The following is a 25378-nucleotide window of genomic DNA, read 5'->3' as shown; positions in this document are numbered from 1 at the left end:
TTAATCTACTCACCACCCAGACTAAACAACTGAGAAGCTGAATTTTTAGACTAGCTAGAATGAAGGCATCTTGAAAGTTCAGGTGATGCTTTGGTAAACAGAAGCCCATCAGTGTGCACAATAGAAGAGGACAAGGTTGTTAATAACCTTGCAATTTCTGAGGATTTTTTTAAAGTTTTTTTAGTTTTCTTCCCTCTGAGTATTTTATTTCCTCTAAGTTTTTCCAGTTAATTTGGTTTGGTCTTTATCTTCCACTCTGGAGGCTTTTCTCTTAAGTCTACTCTCTTATGTCCTTGATGTCTGCTCATGATTAATAGTGGAGAGCTAAAAGCTGATTGGAAGGTCTGAGTGCATGATATGGGCCTTCTCTACATTAAACTTCAGTGGTTTAGATGGGTTATTTGTTGGAAAATCCACATATGTCAGTATTTTTCAATCTTTCATCTTGGGCTAGTCAGAGTCCCCAGAAAAGAGGCTTCCAATCTGCTGCCTGGAGGGAAAGATCTGGCAACCAAATTCTGAATGCTCTGTTGGAAAAGTGCTGAATGTCTCTGCGTTCAGCATTTAGTCACTTAATTCCCATTTTCACTTTTGTACCCAAGCTCTCAATTATACATGAGTCTCCCAGCTCGGCAACCTTCTGTTTTATTATCTGGAGAGCAGATAGTAGAGAGATTTCACCCCCCCCCCGCAGAGGACATTTAGCAATATCTGGAGACATTTTTTATTGTTACGACTGGAGGTGTGGGGGGCTAGGTGCTACCGACATATAGTGGATAGAGGGCAAGGATGCTGTTAAACATCCTACAGTTCACAGAACAATCCCCCACTACAAAGAATGATCTTGTCCAAAATATCAATAACGCCAAGGCTGAGAAATCTGGCTCTAGGAAATACATCTCAAATCTGGTGAGAGTGGGGAGGGGCAGTTGCCCAGAGGTATGGAGTAGAGGAGGAGATCTAGAGATCTGTCTACTTTTCAAGAACTTTTAACCCAGTCTTCCTTATTTTAGCCACCCTCTTAACCTAGTTCCAGAGGTACACAGTATTGCCAAGTTTGAAGATTATGGTGTAAATCCACTTTTTTCCCAGCTTTCTCTATGTTGTCTTAGGATTCAAAGCTCTCTCTGGTATGCTAAATTAGTCCATCTATTTAAAAGGTTCCAAAATTTCGTTGCTCTTGTCTCCTCTACTGTTTTCCCTATCAAAGTGGCCCCTCACCCTTCTTCTGCAGTTTTGGTAGGGTTTCAAGAGGGAACAAAATTATATGTGTATATTCAATCTGCCATATTAATCCAGAACCAGAGATCTCTATTTCTTGACATGGGGATATATGCATAGTATATTAAGAGAAAAGAAAGTAGGTTACAATGTATTTTAGAAAGTATGATTCTGTTCTTTAAAAAACAAGACAAAGCACAAACCTGTAACTATCTCTAATCTCTGTACATAGAAAAGAATTCTAGAAGAATAAGTATAAAATGCAACAGTGGTTATATCCTGGTTGGTGGTATGACTTTGAATTTTTACTTTCTCCTTCACACTTTTATATGTAGTCCAAAGATTTTGCAATGAGTATATATTCCTTTCAAAGACAGATGTCAAGAAAAATTATCCAACACTTGAAGATAAGACAAAAGATGATTGCATATCCTTTCAGTGTCTTACCGGAACATTGTTTTAACAGGTCCAACTGAGAAATTCTATAAGGAATTATGCTTTTGTTTGACATACTGTTTAGTATTGATTAGGGCCCAAACTCTGTTATATTTTTGCCCAGGAGAGATGCAAATTATTTCTGTCTGGTAGAAACTATAACTCCAAGGTTATGGATTTTTTACCTTGTAGGACATTAACCAATTTGGGATTTAACCTAACAATCATATTCCAACATTCTTTCTTCAGTTCCTATAAATACCCAGTTTGATCAAATGCTCTATGAACTGACTTTACCATTTTGCTGGTTCTCTCATTGAATTAAATAAATATTTGACACATTTTTATATTTGTATAAGAGTTGTCTTTAACTTCTTGCAGATTCTACTTTGACACAAATGAAATCATAAAGCTATTTCCAATTTGGGGAAAGAAGAAAACTCTAATGAATACCTCAGACATGGCAAAGAAAACAAGTTCTCTGGTGAGTCCAACTGCTAATTGCTACCCTGCCTGGGTTCTTTGGCAATACTTCAATCTGATATGTCTGAGCTGACTCCTGCACATACCTTTGGACAGCCAGCAATGCTGAGAGATGTGAGATTAATACAATAAATGGCCAGTGCTTTAATAATCTCATCTGACAGCTGGGGGCAATAAGAGACATCCAAATGTTCCAAGATCAGTGAGCCTTTGCAGAATGCCTGCAAGAAATTCCAAAGTTAAAGGTTTTTTTTCTTTTTCTTTTTCTTAGTCTTTATTCAAATGTTGTGTACATCTATAGCCATCTTACCCATAGCAGTTTACCTAGTATGCATTTCAGTTTCTGAAATATAGATGTGTTACATTTTGTTGCAAACAAAAGCCATTATGTCCAAAGTTTCTTTATAACAAAAGATACTCACACACCAGTTAACAGTTCAGTAATATTCAAATTCCTGCTAACAGAATTTGGTTTTCCTGAGGTTAGCGCTAATGGAATTTTACCCATGTGGTTAGTAATTATTAGAGTTATATTCAATCCAATGAGTGGAGGAAAAGAAATCTGGAGATGAGAATTGGAAGGCAAACACTCTGGGGTTGACAGTATAATATAATGGAAAAAGCACAGTCTTTGGAACCAGGCCGACCTGAGTTTTAATTTCATTCTACCACCTTATTAGCTTTGAAACCTTAGCAAGTCACTCAATCTTTCTGAGCCTCAGTGTCCTCTTCTTCAAATTAGGGAAAATATCTACCCTCCAGCATTTTCTGAAATGCCAAAATGTTCATCTGAAATTTTTAGGGCTAGAAAAGGTCTGGAAATCATGGAAATTCTTCCCTTTATCTCAGTAGTTCTTAATTTTCATTCCTACCTTTCAGTAAAAACAAAAAACAAACAAACAAAAAACCTGAGTGATAAGAAGAATCCATGAGGAAATAATGGTCAAATTTTATAGTTCAGCAGTTATACAAGAACAAAATGATCTGCAGAAGTGAACCTAACAATAACTGTAAAAATATCTTAAGTCAAGATGAGTAGAAATTGGAAACCATGACCAATTCAAGATAACATTAATACTAATAAGAAAAGTCCCTCCCCCAAATTACAAGAATTACAACTATCAACATGTGCTCAGTCACTCTAAAGGTTTAGCCTCATTGTGAAGCAGCTCAAATTCTTAGAGTACTAAATTAGAGACCGCGGTATATGATAGTTTACCATTTTTAGTTACAAGTATTAGATTTTAGTAATCCTAGAGGATTACTAGTAAGGCATCCCTTATTTATATGTAAAAATGGATGTCTATCAGACATTTTCCTCTCAGACCTGAGGGAAGGACCTGGGCTGTTGGATCAGTCATGGCCATTAGAATGACTCCAGAGGTAAAACCACCAGTGGGCTTCCCTCCCATTGAGTATGCCAATTTCCCCTTATTTTAGCCCTAAGGAAGACTGGAAAGAACTAGTCAGCCACCTGTTTTCTTTAGTAAGTTAATAGAAGAGGGAAAGTTTCCTGGAGGGTCAGTTTAGCACAGTAGATAAGACTAGGACTGTGGCATCAGATATAGTGGGTTTAGAAGCCTTGCTCTGCCACTATGGGTTACTGAAACTCGCTGAGCCACAATGTCTCTTTGGGTAAAATGCAAATGATAACACCCATATCAAAGTTTAGTTGTGCAGATTATACGAAATAATATATGTACCTGATATGGTTCCTAGAACAAAGTAGATTCTTTAGCTAGCTATAAAATTGTATATACAGTGTTACTTGAGAGACAGTATAACATGCTTGGCATGTAGTAAGCACTCAGTAAATGTTAACTGTTATTGGGATTTGCATATGATACCAGTAATAATAAAGATGCACATTTGTATTGTACTTTGGAGAAAACTAAAAGATATTGGTTATTTTACCCTAAATCATCTTTTTCTGACCACAGCAACCAACAGTGATTCCTCTTTCCTTTGACCTCATACAGAACTTGTCTTTTTCAACTGATTCAGCACTTATAATACTTGACTCATTCCTGTTTTGTGGCTAAATTTATATGGAGATTTGTTTCCTCTAGCAACTAAGTGATGTCAAAAATTGGAAGGAGCAGCTTGTCAGGAAATATTGAGGTCCCTGCCATTGGAGATAATCAAGCATAGAGGGCACAACTAGTGTGGTGCAGAGGGAAATCTAGCTTTAAAGGATTGGAATTGGTGGTCTTGAAGCTCAGCTCAGATTCAACAAGTTTTTCAATTAGAATGCAATAAGTCTCTGAGAGGTACTGTCTGGAACCCTGCTAGCTTTTTATACCCCTTTCACAAGCATCATATTTAGAATACAGTAAGTTCTCAATAAATACTAGTTGCTTGCTCAATCCTTTATGGTATCTTCAAGGATATAAAGAATTGTTTTAATAATACAGGAATTCTTATGTTGCAAGGGGTAGGATAACATTGTTTTCTATTTAGAGAATGGTTAGAGTTCAAGGAACCAGAGAAAATGTAAAGCAAGAAGGAATATTTAAACAATAAGAGTAGTTTATTGAAAGATGAAACAAGCTTCAAAGGGAAATTCAAGGCTCTTGGTGTCTGCAAACCCTTTTCAGCAGCATCTGTCAATATCTTGGACTGCTTGAATCAGTTCTGCTTTAAGCCTTTTTTAAAGCTCTGATATTCTTTGAAGTTAAACTTTCTCAGAGGTTTTAAATTAAGAATAACTTATAAAAATGATTACAAGGTCTATGATACATTCATGGTAGCATTCTCACTCATGGAAAATCTGAGGCACAAAGATTAGTCCAAGGCATTGTGCTTGGCATAAATCAGTGCAGATCTGAGAAATAACTCAGAACTTTTCCTCTCTTATAATTCATATTTTTCTTTAGAGACATGTAAGTTGTATTAAGTACTTAAGTCTGCAGGCATGTTTCACATAATCATTCATGAAATTCTATTTCTGCCCTACTGATAAGATTATTATATGCTCTTCTGGCTACAGTGTTACAGAATCACACATATATCAATGCTGTTCATTTTTTTTTCTTGGAAAATATTAGACTGAGATTCTTAATCTTTTATAGTGAAAATGGAGAGAGAATCAAAAATTACCAAGATTGACTTCCATCCCATGTATCAACCAATTTTGCTGTGGGTTAACAATCTTGAAGACAACTTCCAAATCGCTTAGTGAGTTAAATAATTTCTTCTCTGTTTCTTATGAGCTGAGTCACAGTATGGGGGCTTAATGACTGCATTCTTAAGTTGGGTATGTAGAAGAGACTGAGTTTCACTAACATTTACTGACATTCACAATAATGTGCTTCTGCCAAAATCCTGATTTAAACCACCTCGACGGGTGGCAGCTCCCAGTCTCAAAAAAGCTCACCTCATGGTGCATACTCATAACACCATCTCTTGACTATTTGCCTCATTACATTCTGATTAATCCTGCTACCAACTTCTGTTTGGGGGTGGGGTGGGGCTTCCTATTGATAATTACAGAAAAATCTTGTGCTGTCAAGAACCATTTTCTGTAATGAAGACTATTTCGTGCTGCTTCAAAGGCTGAAATACAACTTCCACAATTCTAAGTTATAAACTGAATTCATAACTACAGTATCTCAAATATCCTTTCGACCACAACACTATGAGACTAGATATCAATTACAGGAAAAAAAACTGTAAAACATATAAACATATGGCAGCTAAACAATACACTGCTAAATAACCAAGAGATCACTAAAGAAAGAGGAAATCAAAAAATACCTAGAAACCAATGACAATGAAAACACGACGACCCAAAACCTATGGGATGCAGCAAAAACAGTTCTGAGAAGGAATTTTATAGCAATACAATCCTACCTCAAGAAACAAGAAACATCTCATGTAAACAACCAAACCTTACACCTAAAGCAATTAGAGAAGGAAGAACAAAAAAACCCCAAAGTTAGCAGAAGGAAAGAAATCATAAAGATCAGATCAGAAATAAATGAAAAACAAATCAAGGAAACAATAGCAAAGATCAATAAAACTAAAAGCTGGTTCTTTGAGAAGATAAACAAAATTGATAAACCATTAGCCAGACTCATCAAGAAAAAAATGGAGAAGACTCAAATCAATAGAATTAGAAATGAAAAAGGAGAAGTAACAACTGACACTGCAGAAATACAAAGGATCGTGAGAGATTACTACAAGCAACTATATGCCAATAAAATGGACAACCTGGAAGAAATGGACAAGTTCTTAGAAAAGCACAACCTTCCGAGACTGAACCAGGAAGAAATAGAAAATATAAACAGACGAATCACAAGCACTGAAATTGAAACTGTGATTAAAAATCTTCCAACAAACAAAAGCCCAGGGTCAGATTGCTTCACAGGTGAATTCTATCAAACGTTTAGAGAAGAGCTAACACCTATCCTTCTCAAACTCTTCCAAAATATAGCAGAGGGAGGAACACTCCCAAACTCATTCTATGAGGCCACCATCACCCTGATACCAACACCAGACAAAGATGTCACAAAGAGAGAAAACTACAGGCCAATATCACTGATGAACATAGATGCAAAAATCCTCAACAAAATACTAGCAAACAGAATCCAACAGCACATTAAAAGGATCATACACCATGATCAAGTGGGGTTTATCCCAGGGATGCAAGGATTCTTCAATATACACAAATCAATCAATTTGATACACCGTGTTAACAAATTGAAGGATAAAACCCATATGATCATCTCAATAGATGCAGAAAAAGCTTTCAACAAAATTCAACACCGTTTATGATAAAAACCCTCCAGAAAGTAGGCATAGAGGGAACTTACCTCAACATAATAAACCCCATATATGACAAACCCACAGCCAACATTGTTCTTAGTGGTGAAAAACTGAAACCATTTCCACTAAGATCAGGAACAAGACAAGGTTGCCCACTCTCACCACTGTTATTCAACATAGTTTTGGAAGTTTTAACCACAGCAATCAGCGAAGACAAAAAAATAAAAGGAATCCAGATCGGAAAAGAAGAAGTAAAACTGTCACTGTTTGCAGATGACATGATACTATACATAGAGAATCCTAAAGATGCTACCAGAAAACTACTAGAGCTAATCAATGAATTTGGTAAAGTAGCGGGATACGAAATTAATTCACAGAAATCTCTTCCATTCCTATACACTAATGATGAAAAATCTGAAAGAGAAATTAAGGAAACACTCCCATTTACCATTGCAACAAAAAGAATAAAATACTTAGGAACCTAACCTAAGGAGACAAAAGACCTGTATGCAGAAAACTATAAGACACTGATGAAAGAAATTAAAGGTGATACAGACACATGGAGAGATATACCATGTTCTTGGATTGGAAGAATCAACATTGTGAAAATGACTGTACTACCCAAAGTAATCTACAGATTCAATGCAATCCCTATCAAAGTACCAAAGGCATTTTTCACAGAAAAATATTTCACAATTTGTATGGAAATACAAAAGACCCTGAATAGCCAAATCGATCTTGAGAAAGAAAAACGGAGCTGGAGGAATCAGGCTCCCTGACTTCAGACTATACTACAAAGCTACAGTAATCAAGACAGTATGGTACTGGCACGAAAACAGAAATATAGATCAACGGAACAGGATAGAAACCCCAGAGATAAACCCACGCACCTATGGTCACCTTATCTTTGATAAAGGAGGCAAGAATATACAATGGAGAAAAGACAGCCTCTTCAATAAGTGGTGCTGGGAAAACTGGACAGCTACATGTAAAAGGATGAAATTAGAACACTTCCTAACACCATACACAAAAACAAACTCAAAATGGATTAAAGACCTAAATGTAAGGCCAGACACTATAAAACTCTTAGAGGAAAACATAGGCAGAACACTCTATGATATAAATCACAGCAAGATCCTTTTTGACCCACCTCCTAGAGAAATGGAAATAAAAACAAAAATAAACAGATGGGACCTAATGAAACTTAAAAGCTTTTGCACAGCAAAGGAAACCATAAACAAGGCGAAAAGACAACCCTCAGAATGGGAGAAAATATTTGCAAATGAAGCAACTGACAAAGGATTAATCTCCAAAATATACAAGCAGCTCATGCAGCTCAACATCAAAAAAACAACCCAATCCAAAAATGGGCAGAAGACGTAAATAGACATTTCTCCAAAGAAGATACACAGATTGCCAACAAACACATGAAAGGATGCTCAACATCACTAATCATTAGGGAAATGCAAATCAAAACTACAATGAGGTATCACCTCACACCGGTCAGAATGGGCATCATCAAAAAATCTACAAACAATGAATGCTGGAGGGGGTGTGGAGAAAAGGGAACCCTCTTGCACTGTTGGTGGGCATGTAAATTAATACAGCCACTATGGAGAACAGTATGGAGGTTCCTTGAAAAACTAAAAATAGAACTACTTATGACCCAGCAATCCCACTACTGGGCAAAGACCCTGAGAAAACCATAATTCAAAGAGAGACATGGGGCTTCCCTGGTGGCGCAGCGGTTGAGAATCTGCCTGCCAATGCAGGGGACACGGGTTAGAGCCCCGGTCTGGGAAGATCCCACATGCCACGGAGCAACTAGGCCCGTGAGCCACAACTACTGAGCCTGCGCGTCTGGAGCCTGTGCTCCGCAACAAGAGAGGCCGCGATAGTGAGAGGCCCACGCACCACGATGAAGAGTGGCCCCCACTTACCGCAACTAGAGAAAGCCCTCGCACAGAAACAAAGACCCAACACAGCCAAAAAAATAAAAAAATAAAAAAAAAAATAAAGACATGTACCACAATGTTTATTGCAGCACTATTTACAATAGCCAGGACATGGAAGTAACCTAATTGTCCATCGACAGAAGAATGGATAAAGAAGATGTGGCACATATATACAATGGGATATTACTCAGCCATAAAAAGAAACGAAATTGAGTTATTTGTAGTGAGGTGGATGGACCTAGATTCTGTCATACAGAGTGAAGTAAGTCAGAAAGAGAAAAACAAATATCATATGCTAACACATATATATGGAATCTAAAAAAAAAAAAAAATGGTTCTGAAGAACCTAGGGGCAGGACAGGAATAAAGATGCAGACGTAGAGGATGGACTTGAGGACAGGCGGAGGAGGAAGTGTAAGATGGGATGAAGTGAGAGAGTAGCACTGACATATAAACATTACCCAGTGTGAAATAGGTAGCTAGTGGGAAGCAGCTACATAGCACATGGAGATCAGCTCGGTGCTTTGTGACCACCTAGAGGGGTGGCATAGGGAGGATGGGAAGGAGATGCAAGGGGGAGGGGTTATGGGAATATATGTATATGTATAGCTTATTCACTTTGTTATACAGCAGAAACTAACACAACATTGTAAAGCAGTTATACTCCAATAAAGATGTTAAAAGAAAAAAGAAAAGAAAAAGAATGTATATATAAATTTATCACTGTCATTTTGCTGTAAAACAGAAATTCACACATTATAATTCAACTGTACTTCAATAAAATTTTTTTGTTTGTAAAAAAAAAATTATTTCTTCTAAGAGCATATTCTGAATCTCCTTACCATAGGAAAAAGAGCCTTGCCATTTACATAGATATTTAACTTTTAAAGTATAAACAAAAAGATAATTCTTTAACAAACTAATTTTTATTTGTCTTGAATATTGACCATCATTTATTTGGTGTTAGCCCAGAAATAAATAATCTTATAACATCTCTATACACAATTTGGGCATAATAAATATCCACACACATTGACATATTCATGTAGTCTAACAACCACTAAGATGTGTACATATATTTAATTTACACACAAGTACTAGACAATTAGGTATATACTTACATGTATTTACATGTAAATATATGTAATCTAACGTATGCTAAAACTTGTAAATATTTAATTTGCACACATACTACACATAGGTATACATTTACATACATACTTACATGTAAACACACACAGGCATATTTTCAGTGCATACACACATGTGTAAGTCCTTGTGGTGAGACATAACTAAACCTGATTCTCTCCTCTTTAGTGCTGTTTCTTAATCAACTACCTCAACATATGAAAACTGAAATAATAAAACTTTTGTCAATCTCCAAGGTTTTTACTCTCAAATAACCTGCATAAAGAAAAATATGCACATTCATATGTATGGATATTGCATTAATGTATTTATAGCATACTTCATTCCCCAAAAAAGGGAATGAGAAATAAAAACTAGATTAAGGGAATGTAAAAAGCAACTAGAGTAAATAATTTTATTTATTCCTTTGGTTCTATCCAAACAACTTAATAAGACAGAGCTTCCAATTTATTTGTATTGTAACATCCCAGTTAGACCCGTTTTTTGCCAAACTTGACAGTCTGTTACTTAAATTCGCAAAATGCTCAAGGAAAAAGTTTCTTAAGAAATCCTCAATTATGACTGTATCAAACATTGCTTCCAAAATAAATGTGTCTTTCAAGAGCACCAAATAATTTTAGTTTAACATGATCGTTGAATGTCTAATGTTCTCAGAACAAAACTAAAGTTGAGGAAAGTAATTAAAACCAGATCCTAAAAAGTCAATACATCTGAGGCTCCAGACACTCAAACTGCATGTGCTGTGGTTTCCAGTAAAACTAAAATGAGGTAATTTTTTATTCCTATTATGTTCATGATTCGTGCAAAACCAAATCAGGGTAAAAATGCTCTCCTCCTTTTTCTCATTAAATCATTATGTAGTTTTCAATGTTTTAAGCTAAAAAGAAAATCTCCTATAGTTACCTTCTAAAGTAATAAGAAAAAATTTCCTGATAAATTTAGGATAACCTAAACATCTCAGTTTAACCACCTTAGTTTATTCTCTTCCCCCTCTCTTGTAAATCCAGATAAGGAATTGTGAAATTGGCTTATGTGTCACTTTCTCCTCCCCCTTCTTTGTTTCATCTCTTTTGGAACTTAATAATTGGGCTGGAGGAGGGAAGGAGGAGAAGGATTACCACATGCCCAGAAGTGTGAACCTTGGAACCTTGGAAGAGGTAAAATGAGGTTAAATGCCACAACACTCGAGTGCGCGCGCGCACACACACACACACACACACACACACACACTCCAAAAGCAAGGAGGAGAAAAAGAGGGATGATGAGAAAGAGAAAAAATTATTTTCATGAACTTGAATAGAACAGCTGATCTTATGCAACTAATAATTAAATAATTCTGTATTTCCATGTGCTTGTATTCCCCCTGTTTTATTTTCTTTAAGTCACTGAAAATCAATACATACCAATTTTTAAAAGGTTACATTTTTTAAAACTACACCAAACTCAGCTGTATGATCATATAGTTAGCATATGGGTAAACGCTTTCATCTAAAATCTCAGAGCATCTAAAAATAGTATGAATTTTCAGACTCCAAAGAATGAAAATAAAAAGGCCTGGAACCTGTAGACTCAGAGATAAATGGCAGAAAGCACTGGCTTCCTGATACGTAGCCTCAGACTTTGGTCAGCCCTCTCTCTCATCCAAAGAAGCATTTTAAAATTAATAAGTGATGGATATTAAGAGGCCATGTATGTCATCACCATGGTAGGTTTTAATACTTCTAAATGACTTGTAGTTGTTGATCAAATGTGACTGATCACCATATAAGAAATATAACCCAGTATTAGAAATGTTAACACTTAACCGTTTTATTTTAATAAACTTTATTCTATCACCTTGTCAAAGACCTTTTGAAAGCCTGACTAGATCATATTGATGGATAAAGTTTTATGTAAATGCATGTTTAATCCTTAAATGAACTGCAGTAGGTAAATCATGGTTTAGCCTTACAGGAACCTCTTGGCTTTTTCTTCTAGTAGGTTACATGCATTATAACCCCTTTTGTTATTGTAGAGTTACAGTCTTGTCCTATATGCAAGTTGTTAGTCCTCTCTGGGATCTTTGTTTTGAAAGATAGTGTTTGTTCTTTTTTACTCTTTATACAATTGAATGTACTACTAGGTAGATTTCTTAGGAACCTGCTAGAACCTTCGGAACCAGGGTCTGAAACTGGGGGAAATTGACAGTGCTTGACACTAATGCCTCTAAAAGGAGACTTCTTAATGGTGTTACATTTTCCTCTTAAGTACCATTACATTGTCCAGATGCAATGAAATACAGCAAAAATCATTTGAAAACAATTTTTCTCACTGTCATGTTGCCAATCAACCATTTAGAACAGGAGTTCTCCACTTCTACTCTTCGTTTCTGTAAAACTAGATTAGTTAGATTAGTTTGCTGAGATGGCATAGGACTTTGGACTAATCATTTAAGCCCTCTGGGCCTTAGTTTCCTCACTTGTAAAATTACAGAGTGGTTTAAATGGTTCTAAGATTCCTTGAGCTTCAGAACACTAGAATTCTATGCTAAAGTCTAGAGCACCGTTTGGCCTGGCCCTCTCTATAGCCCACCAGTTCGTATAATATTTTAACACTCTCCTATTAGTAATGTTAGAACTTGCAAAGTCCATTTCAAATTCATGGAAGAGAGCTTAACTTCAAGTCTGCCATGCTCTGGTGGACTTCTCAGCTATCATTTGCAGTATCTTTCCACGTGTGAGATAAATCCTTTTTTCTCAATAAGGATTTCTATTAAAAAAATTTTTTTTCTGAGTTTAGCCCCAGTTTTTCATAAATGCTTGGGGTTTTGAACTCTCAGGATACTTTAAATGGAGTTTCTGATGCATTTAACAGTTTCCGCATTCCTAGATTATTAGTTCCCTTTAAGAATGTTATCTTCCATTATTTTACTAATAAGTAACCAGATTTTGCCCTAGTTCAATACATGTGTGACATATGATTGCAACTTTTCTTCTTTTAACAGCAAATTGAGTTGCTTAATGTTGTGATAAACATTACATGTGGCTTACTCACCATAGCTACTTTATGACTTCCTATATATCACTCAACACCACGTCTAGGAAATTTACTTCTCATGAGTTCTTAAAGTACCATTTGAGCACATAATCATTTATCCTATCCAGTTACTTATCTCATGCTTTCCATCCTGGTAAACTATGCTACCAACTATGTTTGAGTAACTCAAGTCCCTAATTGTTAAGTACCTGGTGTAGGTTTTCAAAGTCCCCCAGTTGTTATGGTTAGATGATATAACACAGATTATCTACAGAACACTTCCATTATATGAGAAGACTTTTACCACATTGCAGTTCATCATTCTACAAGTAAAATGTCAACCTATCCGTAGTTATCCTGTAAGTCTGACATCTGGAAGGGAGAGAGTAGACAAGAAAAATGGGAAAGCAAACCTCTCAGTCACCTTGGGCTGTGGAGACCTGACTATTGGCAGATGTTGATCTTGGCTCAACCAAGATCACATATGTATTGTTACAATTCCAATCCACTTCTTTTTTCTGTTGTGACCTACAAAGATTATTTGATTTGTGCTTAATTTTCAATCTTAATTCTTTAACAAAAAACTGTAATTATCTTACCTGAATTCCAATATCGGTGATTTTATCACACTCAGATAGAGAAAGTTCCTTTAATTTTTTATGCCTGGAAAGTGTCATCAAACCCTAAAAATGTTTAATATAAAGATTATTTGATGATTATAGTTTAGTATGGAAGGTATATTTCCAATAAGATAACAATTATGCAAACTAAAAAAATTTAGCTTCTGTCTTATATCTCTTTACACTTAACAAATCATAAAATCACTTTGGTTAGACAACACTGTTAAATAAAATTTTCAGGTTGTCTCTAATGTTTTACAAAGTGTTAGAAATCCCAGAGCCAGGAAACTTCTTATCTTGCCTTCTGTTTCCAGGTAAATGTTATACGAATCAATATAAAGAAACCTTAAAGACCCCTAAGCTTACAGCTTTGTTTTGAAGACACTTCATGTGGCTAATGAATCTATTTATCAATAAATTCTTTTTTATGCCTAATCTAAACATCTGAAAATCTTTAGCTCATTTTATTATGTTTAACTGCTTGGAGGGAGAAGAAACATCTTTATATAAAGGCCTATAGACAGATAATCATTCATCAATAGCTCAGTTCTTTTTTCAGGCTAAAAGCTTTGTTTCTTTTTATTTAAAAAAAAATAGATTGTACTTTTAGCCCTTCATTTTTTTATGTGTGGTTTTGCTGGCCCATTTCTCCGTGCCATCCCGCCCTAAACTGTGTGTGTTCCCGCACAACATTCAGATAAGGAACTGACTAATGTGCATTGTAGATGCCATCCTCCTGTTTTGCATTCAGGATCATATTACTTTTCTATTTCTGTTAGATATGCTTCCTAGACCATTTTCCTCATTCTATGGTCCCAGAACTGGCTGGCGGGGAAAATGCCAGAAATGGTATATGATTTGTCCTTTTTACATTTTATTTCCAGACTGGTTTACATTTTATTGGTCATAAAAACCACATTTGGATTGTAATTGAAAATGGGTCCTGCAAATATTATATCCCGCTTTTTTCACTGATGTACATATTATGCCCTTTCATTTTTCAAAAACAAAATCCAGATCAAGGAGAAAAGTGCTTGAAATTCTGCTTCATTGAAGTCACTGTTTAAATTGCAATTTCTAATTTCATTTAACAGTCCTGTACACCACACAAAAATAAAATCACTCCGTTTATTCTTTTAATTTTATTGCAAATGTGGATTCTTTTGCTAGGAGCACATTATGTTTTCTGTCTCCTTATTTCAAAACAAAGAATGGGCAAACCCTGTGAAGCCATCACACGTGGTCTGGGTTCCAGATGTGGATACTGTTTTATTCATGTTAGAAGAATTGGAGTTTAGATACTACCCCAACAGAAACTAAATTGTTTGAACAAAAATATCAAGTAAGAGATGCAAAGTTTTTCTCTTTGCCCTGTACTTGATGATAGCTAAATATGTTTTATTATTCTATTATTCTTGATAATAGCTAAATATGGAATTTGTCTTATGAAACTATCTCTGAATAGTTTCTCTGAAGTTTTCACTTTTTTTTTTATGTCTATGTAGCCATGTTAGAATTTTTTTAAGATGAGCTGTAACGAAGTATACTTGCTAAGTACGACATTTAACAGACTATAATATCTTTACCATTTTGTTCAAAATTATTTTAAAATATTATTAATATTAAAATGGAATGCCACATTTCATCACTATGGTTGTTCATTAAAGTGTATGGCCTCAAAATTTAATTAATTAAATATCATTAGCCATTAAGTAAATACAAATCAAAACCACAGTGAGATACTAAATACTACATACCTACTAGGATGGCTATAATTAAAAGGACATAATAAGAAGCCTTGGCATTGTGAAGCTTATAAATGCTCCAAATTAGAAGGTGAAGCAAGTGATGGTTCCAACATTTTACAGTCTTTCTTTATACCTTAGAAAGTCTTAAATCTCAGGTCTAGGCAAAATTCATTCGTTCTTAATTCATCATTCGATAAATATTTATTTAGCATGTATTATATTGTTCAGGCTCTGGGATAGAAGCTGGGAGTATAAAGGTCAATGAGGTGCAGTGTTTACTCTCAAGGAGCCCATAGTCTGGCATTAAAGACAGACATGTACACTAGATCATTACAACCCTGTGAAAGGTAAATACTGTGCACAGTGGTCGAACCAAAGAGGAAAGATGAGGGCACTACTTTGGATTAGAGAAGACTGCATGGAGGAGAGTCATGAGTGGGGAAGTGTAAATTGCCAAGAAAGCTACAGAGGGAAGGACATTCTAGGCTGAAGGAGCAGAATGTGCAAAAGCATTGAGGTATGAAATAGTATGGCATGTGTATGGAACTATATAGCATGGCATGATTAGATTTACATGGATTTTTAAAAAATCTGAAAAGCTGATCTAAGAATTTCTCTTAAGGAAGAAACTACAGGGTTTTGTTTTTGTTTTGTTTTGTTTAATACCTTGTTAAGTGCTTGGGGGGAAAAGTCCTGGGGGTTGGCTGTGCCAAGCTTTTCTGGGAGGGATAAAAAGAGGGAAGTGGGAGGACAAGACAAAAAAAGAAGCAAAGAGGAGCCAACAAGATGGAGTGACTGGGCCTCAGTGGGGCAAAGAGCAGGTGGATACTTAAATTTTCAGGGAAGTTGTAGCATCATGAAAATGTAAACCCTCCTTCATCTCCCTCAAAAGTCAGCCAAACTCACGAATGCTTTGCAGGAAAGGTTCTGATTTATTTTCCCAAAAGTTAGAAGGGGCTAAATTTTGTAATCAGGTAAAATGCAAAGGAAAGCAGATGGTGTGGTAGCCTGGAGAAGTCACTAGCATTGCAGGTTGTATGAGAATGCGAAGCTCTAGTAATTCATAGGAATCCTGGGGAGCACTTTGCTCCTTCATAGGCCATGGAATTGAGAGACCTGGATCTTAGGGGTCCAGGCATCCCTAGTGGAAAATTGACTTATATTGTAGCTCTGGTCCATTGAAGGGAGTGTCAAGACTTAAGACTCAAAAGGAAGCAGACACCAAGCCATGAGAGCCTTGTACATTATTCTGGAATGTGGATTTTATCCTATGCAACATTGTTAAACAAAACTTTCCCTCCTTAGGGAATAAGTGACAATAAAGCAAAAAGAATGAGGATGTGTTTCAAAAGAGGTATAGAGACCACAGGGCAGGGGGTGATTGCTTTTAGTTGGAAGGAATAGGTGACAGTCTAGAATAGACTTTCACAGAGGAAGAAGAATCTGAATTAAGCCTTAAAGTCTGGGTAAGATTTTGACAAAGGAATAGGAACAGTGTTTCAGACTGAGGAAGCAGCATGAACAAAGGCTTCATTTGGAAAGTGTGAGTTGTTTGGAAAATAGTTCAGATTGGGGTCACTGGGAGTAGTGGGTGCGAACACTGCACCCTGCCAGGAACAGATAGATGTACACCAGATAGTTGGGAGCAAACGAATCCTTTGAAAACTGTTCTTTTTTTCCCCCAATTTTACATCTGGAATTGTTTAGCTGATGTAGATAGACATCAGCAATGAACGAGTTACCAAATGTTGGAATGGTATGTGTGTCTCTTGTGTACTTACTATATGACTGAGTCATACTACTCCAGGCTTAAAATATCACCAACATAAACATAAAACATACCTCCCCCAACTCTTTATTTTGAAAATATTCAAATCTACAGCCAGGTTCAAAGAATGGTATAATGAACACATATATCCTTTACCTAAATTCACCAATTATAAATACTTTGCCACATTTTGCTTAATTGCTGTGATAGTTTACTGATATTTATGTGTGAATATAGTTTTATATGTATATATAATATATATATTTTAAATTCATATGTGTAGTGTGAACCATTTGAAAATAAGTTTCAGATATCATGATGCTTTACCTCTAAATATTCTATATGCATCTCCCTACGAATAAGGACATTTTCCTATGTAACTATATAGGATTATGTATATATAATATGATACCGAAGATTAACAGTACTACCATACTATATACTATAGAGTCAGTATTCAAATTTGCCTTTTATCCAGTCCTCAGAGTTCACACATTGCATTTGGTTGCATGTCTCTTTAGCCTTTTTTTTTCTTTAAATGTTTTCTTTCAAGATCCCAGGCCAGCCATTACATAAAATGTCCCACATTCTGGATTTGTCTGACTGTTCCTTATGATTAGATTCTAGGTAAACATTTTCTGTAAACTACCTAGGTGCTGTTTCATTAGAACTGTATTTTTCCTCTTTATTTAATAAATAATCCATGATGTGATCCTTTGAGACCACATGAATTCCCTGTTTCCCAACAACCTTTCAGTCAATGATTTGAGCATTAATTGATGATCCTTGCCTAAATCAGTTATTTTGTTGAAAGTTGCAAGATGCTGAGTTTTCTGATTCTATCTTTCCTTCTAAATATAGAATCTGTTATTCATTTAAACCTTTTTTTCCATCACTCTTTCCCTTATTTCCTGCTGAATAGTTTGAAAGGTACTTTGAACAAAAGATTATTTTAGACATAACAACTAGCTGTTCCAGTTAATTTGTTGTGTTACCTATTAACAATCTTTTTTATTAAGATATAATTAACATATAACATTATATTAGTTTTAGGTGTACATATAGTGATTCAGTATTTGTATATATCGTGAAATGACCATCACAATAAGTCTGTTTAACATCTGTCACCATATATAGTTACAATTTTTTTTTCTTGTGATGAGAACTTCTAAGATCTCTCTTAGCAACTTTCAGATATACAGTACATTATTATTAACTGTAGTCACCATGCTGTACTTTACATCCCATGCCTTATTTATTTTATAACTAGAAGTTTGTACCTTTTAGCCCCCTTCACCCATTTTGCCCACATCCCACAACCCCACCTCCGCCAATTACCAATCTCTTCTCTGTGTCTATGAGGTTTTTGTTTGTTTTTTTTTAGATTCCACATATAAGTGAGATCATACAGTATTTATCCCTCTGTGTCTGACTTATTTCACTTGGCATTGTGCCCTCAAGGTCCATCCATGTTATCACAAATGGCAAGATTTCCTCCTTTTTTATGGCTAAATATATATATACACCACATTTTCTTTATCCAGTCATCCATCAATGGACACTTTGGTTGTTCCCATGTCTTGGCTATTGTAAATGATACTGCAATGAACAGGGGGGTTACATATATCTTTCTAAATTAATGTTTTCATTTCGTTTGGATAAGTACCCAGAAGTGGAATTGCTAGATCATCTGATAGTTCTATTTTTAATTTTTTGAGGAACCTTCATACTGTTTTCCATAGTGGCTACACCAATTTACATTCCTACCAACAGTGCACAAACAGTCCCGTTTCTCCACATTCTCACCAACACTTGTTATTTCTTATCTTTTTGGTAATAGCCATTCTAACAGGCAATAGTCTTTTAATTTTCCCAAACTCCTGTTAAGCGCATTTACAAAATGGAGTTACTGTTTTGCTTGGTGTAATTATGTTGTTTGTTGGCAAAAGATGACACACTGAGGAAAATAAAAACATCAGTATTTTGCCCTACTATAAGACTAAATATTTGGTCATAATTAAAAAACAAGTTTTATATATTGTTAAGAGGAAAGCTTGTTAATCGGCTTCACAATCTGAAAGATTTAGTCTTTACAACTTGCACATGGCTTTTCTTCTGAGACTCTGTGCTTTTAGAAAAAGTCTGGAAGATGGTCTAGGCATTATGGAATACTAACTTTAGAATAAAATACAATGTAGTTTATCTGATAGCCACAAACCATCCTTGTTTATGGTATGTTTCAGTTTAGAAACTGTCAACACTTTAATACAGGCACACCAGAACAGTAAATAAGCATAAATAAATTTTATAATCTGTTCTGCATATGATTAAAGAAAGTCTCTTGAAAAAAATCTGTATAAAATTACATAAGACTGCATAGTTTGTCCAACTTCTAATTCATTTTTTCTTGAATACTCTTTATAAGCAGTAGCTTGTAGGCTTTCAATATTAAAACACTAAAACAAACCTCTCTTCCATAGTCATGAGATAAGCCATTGTAAAGGTATGGAGAAAATATGAAAATATGACAAATGATTAATAACTACATTATTATAAGGAGTTCATACAAATTGGCAGGAATATTGAGACCCCTCAATATATAAATGACTAAAGAATATAAACAGAAAATTCACATAAGAAAAAATACAATCACAAAGATAAACAAATATAGGGGGGAAATTTCTCTAGCTGAGAAATATATAAATATAATCTATACAATTTAGGATATTTAATATTTGAATATAGGATGTTGGAAAATACATTCTATGAAATAAGATGGAATGAGGTACCCAGGAGTCTAGGATGACTGAGGACCTTGATGTAATTATTGGGGGTGTAGATCATGAGAAATCTAAAAAGAACAAAAGGTCCCTAACAGCAAACATAAGAAGCCTCCTTTCTTGCTGCTTTTTTTTGGGGGTGGGAGTAAAATGGGATATAAGTTGTTGTGATAGAGGGGATACAGTTAGAAGGTGTTGTTGAAAATCCTTTGTGTAAATTTTCTGCTTTCAGTAATGCTTAAATTGTAATATACGGAATGCCTATGATTCCTTGTCAAACATACTGAGAAACAAAACAAAACAAAAGGGAAGATTCTGAAGTCAAATGGGTGTCTGTCTCTTTTGTCAACCAGGATCAAATGAGCTCTGAGTCAGGAGAGATGTGTCCTGGTACTGGATTGAAACATGTTGAAATGGAATTCAGCATCTTGTGTCCAAGTCCTAATCCTTTTCTTAGGTTTCTTTTCCTGGTAAATGGTACCACCATGTCCACAACTGACCAAATAAAAACCTGGATATTATCTGTGTCTACTCCTCTCCCCACTGCTCCCCATATCCAATCAATCACCAAGCCCGCCCTACCTATACTGCCTCCTAAAAATCTCTTATGCATGCCTCATCTGCCACCACAATCAAAACCTCATTATTTCTAGTGTCATTGCAATACCTTTCCCATTCTTAAATAGATCTCCCTTACTGTTATGTCTCTGTACCCAAATCTGTATGAGTCCTACTCAGAGTTCGTCAGTGGCTCCCGTTGCATATAGCACAGTCTGAATCGCTTTGCGAGGCTATGCACATTCTGCCCTCCACCTCTTTCTCCATCCTCATCTCCTGCCACATCCTCTGTCTTCTCAGGCCATGCTATGACAATACACAGTCACCTGTGGATCCCCCAACATATAACCCTCTGTCATGTCTCTATGCCTTCCCCCCTGCTTCTTCCTTCATTGAGAATGCCCTTCTCTTCTTTACCTCACAAACACCTACTGAAGCTCTTAGCTGCACCTCAGAAGCTGAAGAGCATCTCCTGACTCCTTCACAGAGACAAAAGCGCTCACTTTCCAACTCATCCATGCTGCCAAGATGCAGTGCAGTGCACATATCTCCATAACAGCAAATATACCTCATTATGTCATAATTCCAGTAAATTATTGCTAAGATGTATTGAGTGTTTACCGTGTGCCAGACACTATGTTAAGCAGTTTACAAATCCTCACAACACTATGAGGAAAGTAATATTATAATTACTGTTTTAAAGAGAGGGTAATGGAGGCACAGAGAGGTTAAGTAACTTGCCTGAACTCTCATAGTGTTGTGACACCAGTAAGGATGTGAAGCCACACTCTGAACTCATGCTTTTAGTAACTTTTAGCCATGTAATGTTGTTACTCTTGTTGTTGTTGTTGTTTTGCCACTAAGCTGTACCTTGAGACCAGGACTGTGTAAGTTTAGTACTCCTATAACCTTGCATAGTGTTTGACACACAGTTGACAATGAGTAAGTATTTGTGAATGAATGAGTAGTCTATTTATAAAATTATCTATTTTTATGGACCCAGTTTTCTCTTATCTTGCTGGCATACTCTCAGAATCCTAGTTCCCTTTGTAATTGTGTGAATCAGTGTTTACATTTATATAATGTTTCTTTCTGAAAGAATCGCTCTGTTTGGTGTTGCCTACCACATTCGCTAAGGAGTAAAGAACAAAACTTTTATTGGAAATATGTTTTATCTCATTTAACACATCCTCTTTCTAAAATCATTGATAATGCTATCTTGTACAATGTCCATGAAAATGTATCTTAACCTCACAAGTGATCTTCCCTTTTATACTCTGGTTAGCAATTACAATTTTATAAAAATAATTTACCTTTTCTTCTTAATTATTTCTATTTATTTCTACTTACTTGATTATTAGTATGAATTTTGTATCATACTTCTTTTTAAAATGTGTCAACCTTTCCACCCTAATTTACCAACCTACAAGTCTAAAGGAAAGCAGGCTTTGGTCAATACACAGAAATTGGTCCTCTATATGTTTATGGAGGGAAGGAAAATAAGCATCTCTGTTACCTAGAAATAGAACAAGTCACCTTGAGTCTACTTGCCTCCTACCTGATGGAGGTTGAGAGGAAAGTTATATCAACCAGATATTCTCCTTGAGGGAAATGACAAGCTCAGGTTGGTCACTTCTTTTTGCAATGATTTTAGTAGGCATTTTGCTGGAAACAGGAGAAAATTGACTGGAACTTCTATGAGGAAAACCACTATTGCTAGTGATGGGATCAGCAGGTTCATATAAGGCCACTGGCTGGGAAGAAGGGCCTGGAATGGACTAAGAGGTCCAGCTTCATATGAAAAAGTTCAGTAGGGCAGACTTCTAATGTGTTTTTTGTTTTTAATCCAAGGCAAATCCATTTGTCTCTGAGTTATTCTGCTTTCTTTTAACTCCCATTCTTTCTATTTCTTAAATCTCAAGTGATTTCATGTGCTTCCTCCTTTAGGGGTTGTGCTGCACTAAACCTCTGGCTTTATTTGTATGTGTGTTCCATGCAGATGGGTGGTCTCTTGAAAGCATATCATCAGATTAAGACATGCAACTGTAAGCTCTCCCACTCCAGCTCAGATCATAGCTAAGAAAATGTAGAATTTTTAAAAGTCTAAGTGTTTGGTTTACAGGAAGGAAACGGTACCAGATCCATTCATTCCCTCACTCACTGACTCACTGATCAAATATTTTACATGCCTCTTATGTACTAAGCATTATGCTGGGCATCCCAAAGACAGGATGATCCAGCCTGTGCCCTCAAGAAACTTACAATTTGTAAGGAGACAGGCGTGGGAAAAAATATTAAAATATATTGAGCTGATTGCTTTATTGGAGGCATTATAAAGTACAGCGGAAGCACAAGGTAGGTAGATCCTAAGCCTGCCCAGGAATTCCAGAAGAGCTTCACACAGCTGAAACTTGAGGGATGAGCAAGAATTTACTAGGTGGCCAAGAAGAAAGGCTGTTTCAGACAGAGAGATTAACTCACAGAAATGGGAAGGCAAGGAGAGCATGACATGTTTGCGGAGCCGTAGGAGAGTCAGTTCTATGTCTCTGGAGCAAAGATGAAAGGTGGGAGTCATCCGGAAGTGAGGCTGCACAAGTAGGCAGGAACCACCTCAGGAAGAGCTTGGTTCTCCACACTAGACTATTTAGACTTTATGCTGAAAGCAATGTAGAGCTCCTGAAGAAGTCTGAGCAAGGAAGTGAAAGGCTCAGATTTGCATGCTGGAAGATAACACCACAGCAGAGTGGAGAACAGATTTGAGGACAGTGATACTTAAGGCAAGAGAGGTTAGTAAGGAGAAATGGTGCTTGAACTATGGCAGTGGCAGCAGGGTTGGAGAGGAGGCAGGGGGACAGATATAGGAGATATTGTTAAAGTTCTCACATTGGCTTCTTTTTTTTTTGGCTAGAAATATCTGAAACTAAATGACCTTATAACATATACAATTAAAATTAAGATGGAAACCACACACCAATATTCAATTAGGATTACTGGGTTTTTTTGTTTGTTTTGCAGTTCAATTTGAAAATAATTTGGGTGCTACCCAAATGAGGCCATCTTAAAGCATAACACCCCTCTAGGGGACTATGCTGTAATGTGGCAGGGATAAGATACAATATATTAGGAACTAAAGAACGCTTACTTACTTAGAAAACCATCTAGAGTAATTAATCTCACCATGTGATTTAAGTTTTCTTAAAGAGAGAATGCATCAATAAAATAAAACCTATTGATATTGCCTTGAAATGACCTAGGTTGAGAGTGTGATTTTTTTTTGAATTTTATTTAATTTATTTTTTTAAACAGCAGGTTCTTATTAGTTATCCGTTTAATACATATTATTGTATATATGTCAATCCCAATCTCCCAGTTCATCACACCACCACAACCATCCCCCCCCGCCACTTTCCCCCTTTGGTGTCCATATGTTTGTTTTCTATATCTGTGTCTCAATTTCTGCCCTGCAAACCGGTTCATCTGTACCATTTTTCTAGGTTCCACATACATGTGTTAATATACAATATTTGCTTTTCTCTTTCTGACTTACTTCACTCTGTATTACAGTCCCTAGATCCATCCACGTCTCTACAGATGACTCAATTTCGTTCCTTTTTATGTCTGAGTAATATTCCATTGTATATATGTACCACAGCTTCTTTATCCATTTGTCTGTTGATGGGCATTTAGGTTGCTTCCATGACCTGGCTATTGTAAATAGTGCTGCAATGAACATTGCGGTGCATGTGTCTTTTTGAATTTTGGTTTTCTCTGGGTATATGACCAGTAGTGGGATTGCTGGGTCATATGGTAATTCTATTTTTAGTTTTTTAAGGAACCTCCATACTGTTCTCCATAGTGGCTGTATCAATTTACATTCCCACCAACAGTGCAAGAGGGTTCCCTTTTCTCCACACCCTCTCCAGCATTTGTTGTTTGTAGATTTTCTGATGATGCCCATTCTAACTGGTGTGAGGTGATACCTCATTGTAGTTTTGATTTGCATTTCTCTAATAATTAGTGATGTTGAGCAGCTTTTCATGTGCCTCTTGGCCATCTGTATGTCTTCTTTGGAGAAATGTCTACTTAGGTCTTCTGCCCATTTTTGGACTGGGTTGTTTGTTTTTTTAATATTGAGCTGCATGAGCTGTTTATATATTTTGGAGATTAATCCTTTGTCCATTGATTCGTTTGCAAATATTTTCTCCCATTCTGAGGGTTGTCTTTTCATCTTGTTTGTAGTTTCCTTTGCTGTGCAAAAGCTTTTAAGTTTCATTAGGTCCCATTTGTTCCTTTTTGTTTTTATTTCCATTACTCTAGGAGGTGGATCAAAAAAGATCTTGCTGTGATTTATGTCAAAGAGTGTTCTTCCTATGTTTTCCTCTAAGAATTTTACAGTGTCGGTCTTACATATAGGTCTGTAATCCATTTTGAGTTTATTTTTGTGTATGGTGTTAGGGAGTGTTCTAATTTCATTCTTTTACATGTAGCTGTCCAGTTTTCCCAGCACCACTTATTGAAGAGACTGTCTTTTCTCCATGTATATTCTTGCCTCCTTTATCAAAAATAAGGTGACCATATGTGCATGGGCTTATCTCTGGGCTTTCTATCCTGTTCCATTCATCTATATTTCTGTTTTTGTGCCAGTACCATACTGTCTTCATTACTGTAGCTTTTGTAGTATAGTCTGAAATCCAGGAGCCTGATTCCTCCAGCTCCGTTTTTCTTTTCTCAAGATTGCCTTGGCTATTCGGGGTCTTTTGTGTTTCCAAACAAATTGTGAAATTTTTTGTTCTAGTTCTGTGAAAAATACCATTGGTAGTTTGATAGGGATTGCATTGAATCTGTAGATTGCTTTGGGTAGTATAGTCATTTTCACAAT

At 36.1% G+C, this 25378-nt stretch overlaps 1 protein-coding gene across 1 annotated transcript in view; it reads right to left on the bottom strand.

The window, feature by feature from the left end:
- FBXL13 (F-box and leucine rich repeat protein 13) overlaps positions 1 to 25378 on the bottom strand; it is a 186124-nt gene that overhangs the window by 10655 nt on the left and 150091 nt on the right. Inside the window, exons 18-19 of the mRNA XM_061198232.1 lie at positions 13625 to 13708; positions 2226 to 2360 (exon numbers count right to left, since the gene is read on the bottom strand). Of these exons, the coding sequence (XP_061054215.1) occupies positions 2226 to 2360; positions 13625 to 13708 (219 nt within the window). The remainder of the gene's footprint in view (positions 1 to 2225; positions 2361 to 13624; positions 13709 to 25378) is intronic.

This window comes from Eubalaena glacialis, chromosome 8 (assembly GCF_028564815.1).
Source record: "Eubalaena glacialis isolate mEubGla1 chromosome 8, mEubGla1.1.hap2.+ XY, whole genome shotgun sequence".
Classification (NCBI taxonomy): Eukaryota; Metazoa; Chordata; class Mammalia; order Artiodactyla; family Balaenidae; genus Eubalaena; species Eubalaena glacialis.
Note: the sequence above shows the minus strand (reverse complement) of the source record. Positions and strands in the feature narration are given on the sequence as shown.